This window comes from Leuresthes tenuis, unplaced genomic scaffold (genome assembly GCF_036924035.1).
Source record: "Leuresthes tenuis unplaced genomic scaffold, fLeuTen1.0.hap1 SCAF_15, whole genome shotgun sequence".
NCBI lineage: Eukaryota > Metazoa > Chordata > Actinopteri > Atheriniformes > Atherinopsidae > Leuresthes > Leuresthes tenuis.
In genome coordinates, this window is record NW_027325369.1 from 3,578,673 (window position 1) to 3,585,266 (window position 6,594).

A 6,594-nucleotide genomic window follows, 5' to 3' on the forward strand; every position below is an offset into this window, starting at 1 on the left:
CACAGGGCCAGCCAGCGTTCCCACACAGCCGCACTCATTTGCCAATACATCAACCAGAAATCTGGCTTTTTATTTTTTTTACGAGGTGAAAAAAGGTGTTGTTTTGTCATTTCCTTTTCACCTTGGGGTAATAACGCACTTAACACAGTTCTACATGTTTGATTGCACCTATGCATGCAATTAAGTCTCAGTTTTAAGATCATTTTAATTCCCTCCAGTTTTCTGAGGAATCTTACACCTGTCAGAACTCCTTAAATATTGATCTATGAAGTGTTATTTTGAATTTGAACATGTTCCTTTGTGTCTGGTGTCATATTGGGGGTCTGGAGAACAATCTCTTGTGCTCAAATAATCTGAAACCGACGAGCAGGGGCGAAAGCGACTGTCATTGAGTGTGAATGGAAGTCACTGCAGCTAGTCTTGTAAATGTAGGTCATTGACACAGGAAATTCTCTTTCCTGTGCTATTGTTGAGCCGTTGTCTCAGAATATTTTTTTAAATTCAAGTATTAGTGTTGTTGGGGTTTTTTTTGTGAGCTAAATTCCAAAAAGGAAACTATAGTTTCCGAACACAAGCATTGTTTCTAAAGGAAACTGTTGTTCTGAAGGAAAGTGGGGTTGTGTTGTGAGTGTTTTTTTCTGAATTTAACCTACAAACCGGCAGAGAAGTTTGCTGTACAAACCCGTCCATGTTAGGTTCAGACAGTAGTGTCTCTGAACTTTTTAGACCAGTCAGATTTATCTCGTGAGCCTCTGAGGGGAATCGTAACTCTAAATAGCACGTATATCAGCAAAAATTATTATAATTTTCTCAAGATTGTACTAAAAACAAAACATTTTAACTTTTAAAGTTTTACAATTCTAACAAGCTTAAATATTCATATTTACTGTAACACCTACATTCTTTATTACAGCCTGAACCCTCTGAGACGAGCTTTCTGTCATTTCTTTAAGGAGTCTTCAGGAATAGTTCTCCAGGCTTCTTGAAGGACATCCCAAAGCTCTTCTTTGGATGTCGGCTGCCTTTTGTTCACTGCTTCAATAATGTTGAGGTCCGGGCTCTGGGGAGGATTCATCCCTCCATAAGACCTGTTGCCACTGATTTTCAGTCCACTTCTTGTGTCATCTGGCATAGCTCAGCCTTTCCTCCCTGTCTCCCTTCCTTAAGAATGGCTTCTTGACAGCCACCCTTCCATGGAGACCATTTCTGATGAGGCTTCACTGAACAGTAGATGGATCAAATGAAGGGTTGGATGCATCTCTCTGGTCTCGTGCTTGGTTTTTGATGGATTTATTTTGCTGTTTCTTAAGGACATCACTTTCAGATACTGTTCATCTGCTGTAGATAGTTTTTTTAAACCTGCCACAGCTTATTTTGTCCTCCTTTTTACAGTTTCCTCAATTACTTTTAAGGGCACCATGATGAGATATGGCAAGTTTTCAGATAATAGCTCTTTGGGAATCACCTTGTTGGTGCACAAATACTATTTTATGTCTATCGAAGTGTGAAATTTTTGATGTTGCCACTAAAGAAATAGGAACAAATGATGTCTTTGTGACAGACTGCTAGTGACGAAGTGCCTAAAGACATTTGTTGTCTGTTGTGTCGACACAACACAGGTTCATCCCTTGAGTTAGGTGCCATTTTTAAGTTTGAATGATTGTAGGTCAGTGTTTAGTGGCATAGCATACAACAAAACATATTATTTTGGAAGGGTTCAGGTACAAGAACTTGACTGATAATAAGTGAAAGAGTAGCCAACATTCCTCCAGAGACTTTCTTGAAAAAGATTTCAAGAAAGTCTGGCTCCAGAGAGCAAACGTATAAAGCTGACTGAAGACTTTTACTGCACTGCAGTTCCCCCTAAGCAGCTCAGGACCCCCTCCCGTTGGTGTCGGTAGCGGATTACTTTGGTCCTGTGGGTTTATTGGTGGAGCCTGGTTCTGCTTCTGATTCATCCTGTTGATGCATGAACTGATTGGGATCAAAATCATTCACTTTATTAATCAGTGCTTTCAGTTGTGTGTCTGATCTGTGCCTACCTGTGATCAAATGCTTTAAAACTAGTCATGTGATACATAATTTCAAGAGCTTTTGATCACATCTCACAACCTTCTTTGGTGCCTGATCACAATACATCACAGTTATTAAAAAAGATAGATATAAAATGCTTTAAGTCAATGACTGAGTATTACTGACAACTCTTAACTGTTTGATTTATTTACGTATGATTTATTTACTCTTGTGAATGTCAGCAAAAGGAAGGGAAAAATATTCTATCTTTTCAAACATTTTTTTTTCTTTCAAATATTGAAGACTATTGGTTAAATGAAGTGGCTTTTAGCGACAGATGTCTAAGAACAGGAGACCTCCAGTATGGCAGCCAGATTTCGTTCCTTATGCCAGCTGGAAGTCGTCTGTATGACACTGAGCATTAAGAGAGGTGAACTGCCTGACTGTGTGTTCTGCATGTATCTCTTGTCGCTGTCCTCTCCAGCCCCCACCCTGTGAAGCCCCTGACAACTGCCACGCTGGCTGAAGAGAAGCGGTCAGTGCTTGCCACCGGCTTGGAGAAGCTCAAGTTCACCATCCACCCAGGGAAGAGCAGCCAGATCACGGACCAGGGGACGGACAGAAGGAAGGTACAGTTGGTCGTCTCAAGCAATAGCTGCTTGGGGATTCTGGAAAGCACACACCAGTGAACTACAGTCTTTTCCGTAGCTTTAGCAGAGCTAAAAAAAAGTTAGTTATGTCTTTCATTCACCTTCCTCCCCGTTCCTCTGCTTCTGTGTCTGCCCTCAGTCTCTGACGGAAGGAGCGGGCTCGTACTACCACCTGACTCACAGCGAACTGGTCGCCCTGCTGGTGCAACGCGAGGCAGAGCTGGAGAGGCAGAAGGCAGAGTTCGAGCGTCAGAAACTTTTGCTGGGCAAGCGGGAGGTGGAGCTTAAGAAGCTGAAGCCGCAGGTCAAAGACCTGGAGGACTACATTGACACGCTGCTGGTGCGCATCATGGAGCAGAAGCCCACCCTCCTGCAAGTGCGCTCCAAGCTCAAGTGACAAAGGAGGGAAAGGAGGCGCACTTCAATCCGCATCCATTCACTCTAACCTCCACAACAGCTCTTTAGTCTTTTCACTGCTTTGCTGTCCTTTTTGATACAAATATGTAGGCACTGAGAGGTGTCAAGGCGATGTTTTCAGGCCGGCATGCTTTATTTCACTGAAACACGTCTTCGACGTTGGGTTTGGTTCGAGTGGTTTTGAATGTAGCGCGTTCTCAGGTTGTTTTCAGGGTCACAAAGCCAGGTGGTGGGGTTCCAGACCCAGATGCTTCCAATTTGGGATCCTGGTTGTAGAAACATTGAGTCCTCCTTTTCACCCCACGTTTCACTTCTGTCACCTTGTCACGAGAGAAAGAAAATTGTGGAGTTTCAATCCATCACAGCATTTATCCAACTAACTCCTCACTGAGTCAAAACAAGCACTCGTTTAAAGTGTTGCAGTTTTGGAGAAAGGGCAGAGTTGGCAACTTGAGGAGTGGTTATGATGTGGGTTTTTTTTCACAGCACACCATTAGGTTTTAGATTGATTCCCCTCTTTTAAAAGCAGATGCCTTTGCGATGCCTTTAAAATCCCTATGATGTTCAAAACCCAAACACATTAAATTTGCTTTACATGAAAAAAGAAAAGCGGCAAAGCCTCAAAATTCAGAAGCCGGAAATAGTTTCCCTTTTAATTAGTTTCCTAATTGATCATTTGAATTATTCAATGTTGGCTTTTTGGAGCACAGGGTATACCCTTAAAGGGAGGCTCCGCCTAAAACGCATGTATTACACAATGGCAACGCATCACTAACAAATGACAAAGGCAGCAAAGTGTTTCCTGCAGGTTTAGGCTTGACTGAGATGATCCAAAAAGGTTGGCTACCTGAGAGGAAGGAAGGGTTAGGGTTAGTCAGTCTAAAATCTTATGAGATCTTTGTTGTGGTTTTGATTGGTGCCACTTTTACCAGATGCTTTAGAAGTTGCTTTGGATTGACACTCTACAAATGTTCCGTTATCAAAGCCGAGTGCTCTGAATTGTTTTTGAAAACCAAATGAGGGGTGCGAGGGCTCAGCCTTGTCACGTGCACATAGCTGGGAACTGATTATAGCTCACGAATGTTCAAAAGTGTTCTTAGCAAACAAGTGAATGGTTTTTATTTTTTTTATGCCGCATGACAAGTGCTGTTAGTTTTTTTTTTTTTTTTGCTTGCTCCTTCTTTTTCTCCTCTCTTTTCTCTCTCTCTCTCTCTCTCTCCCTCTCTTTTTGCTTTTCTTTCTTCTGTCTGTGCTTAGCGAGCCTGTCTTGGAAACACCCGTAATGCTCAGCCACATAAGCTAACTGATTCTCATATGGGTCACGGTGTTATCAGGTGAAGACGGTATCACTCAATATCGAGATCAGGCGCCGCAGCCTTTCTGATCTTCATGCTTCCTCCTTCCCCACATGTGTGCTTATCAACACGACTCCAGCGCGTTGAGACGATCCCCGCGACATGCTGGTACTTGACTCCCCCACCCTCAGCGTCTGTGTGTCACATCTGCTTCTGCTCCAGCACGCACGGCGCTTTCAGGTGTCACAAAGGGACATATACCGCATTTTACAGCATATATGCCGTATCGAAATGCCAAACGCTGCCTTATTTTTTGTTCTACTTTGAGGTTCGTCAAGAATCTAGCACTTCATTTGACTTGTCGGGGCTTGGGGCAGGTTTTGAGAAAGAAAAGCCATCTGTTCACTGGAAGGTTTTTTTCTTTTAACTCTTCTGATGCTTTGTTTATGACATTGTTTAGATCACTGCACAGAAACAAATTGTATGCATACCAGTAGGAAATGAATAATAACAGTGTTTTACCGTGAAATGCCAAAAAAAAGCAAACAAAAAAAGAACAATGAAAAAAAAAAGCCTTGAAATTGAATCTGTAGAGCTGATTGATACACCATAAAGTACTCTGATATGATGCCACTTTTAACAGCATTTGTGGATGTTCTTGCACTACTTTAATCGTCACAAGAAAAACTTAACTGTACCCGTCTGTGTGATATTGGTATAGTTAGATCGACTGTACACTGTACTGCACTTTTTAATCGCTCTGTGATTAAGCACTTGGCCTTCTTTTGACACCACAACGATGACAATTTGTGAGCTCAAAGCGTACAACATCCAAAACCCCGTTGTCACCTCAGTTCCGCTCTGCGATTGCAAGCACCAAGAGCATAGGCGACTGTAGGAGCATATCGAATATGACTCGGCACTTGCAAAGCGCAAGAACAAACATCTTCTTTCGTGTCTTCCATTTGACAAGGTTTTTTATTTAAGTTTGAACCAATTGTATTTTGTCCTTGATCGTGTAGCCGGTTGGAATGTGCTCAAGGTGGTATGTAGGATTGGAACGTTTACAATCCGTGATGCAATTCTGTTTCACAAATTTTGTATATTTAATAAAGAGTATTTTATGTTTCCTGCTCACCGTACGTGTGGTTGCAGTTCTTCCTTTGGGAAAGTTTCCATGTTTTCAGCCACTGTGGTCCAGCCCTTTTATTATTAACCAGTGTGTGAACTCATGTTTAGTTTTATTATTCTATCTGATTTTGCAATGATATTTCCTGTCACTGGTATTTGTCAACATGAGGGTACAAACGCTGTTCCACTCTTACCTGGACCGACATCGTGCTTGAACAGACATCCATTACTTACTGACATGTATGTTTTTTTTTTTCCCTGCTGTCTGAAAACCAGACACAGGTCAAATTGTTGCACATTATAAAAGTTGTGGACTTGTTTCTAAGCTTGAAATGTACAGCACTGTTAGCTTCGAAAGTGACAATTTATCTTCAGCAAAAATATAATGAATGTTCATTTAGTGGCTACAGCCTTAATCCCAGATAAGAGGGCAAATTTCACCTACTTTTGGCTTTCTTGCCCAGTTACTGCTCTGGCAAGTGTTATGTGCCTCACTTGGGTTATGGAGTGTGTTGCACTGGCTAGATGCGACACAAATGCCACAAGCCAGCTTTGACACGAGTTGGGGCAAAAAGTTGAGGGCCATGTGATAAAGAAAATGCACATTTAAGTCATGTCTGGTTTTAAATCTAAGGTCTAGGCAGCCACACTCAGCCCAAGTCAACACCGTAATTTAAGAACAAACGTTGCACATGAGAAAACTGCAGATGAGAACACTGAGAACACTCGAACACCAAAAATCCTTTGCTCTCTTGGAAGTAACACAGACACATGCAATTAATCTATATGTAAAATAAATCTACTAAGTGCAGGGAACCTGACAATAATGCTTTTATTTATTTATGTATGTGTTGTGTGGGGATATGTGCAGAAAATTTGGAGTTTGGTTCAATATTACATAGCATATTTATCTTCTGAACCACTGCTGAGTTTAGTGCTGAACCACCACTAGGGGTCTATGTTTTCCTCTAAAAGTTCAGACACATATTGGTGCGGTGGAACATGTTAATGTTGCAAAACTCATGATCTGCAACTCTCAACTTTCCACTTTTAACCTCTCTTCTAAAGACCTTGAAAATAAACCATGT

General features: G+C 41.6%; 1 protein-coding gene across 3 annotated transcripts in view; it reads left to right on the forward strand.

Moving 5' to 3' along the window:
• rab11fip5a (RAB11 family interacting protein 5a (class I)) overlaps nt 1-5,517 on the forward strand; it is a 29,216-nt gene extending 23,699 nt beyond the window's left edge. For all 3 annotated transcript variants that reach the window (XM_072364933.1, XM_072364932.1, XM_072364934.1), the window contains exons 5-6: nt 2,498-2,642; nt 2,803-5,517. In XM_072364933.1, coding sequence (XP_072221034.1) covers nt 2,498-2,642; nt 2,803-3,060 — 403 coding nt within the window. In that variant the 3' untranslated portion in view covers nt 3,061-5,517. The remainder of the gene's footprint in view (nt 1-2,497; nt 2,643-2,802) is intronic.
• The last annotated feature ends 1,077 nt before the right edge of the window (nt 5,518-6,594 follow it).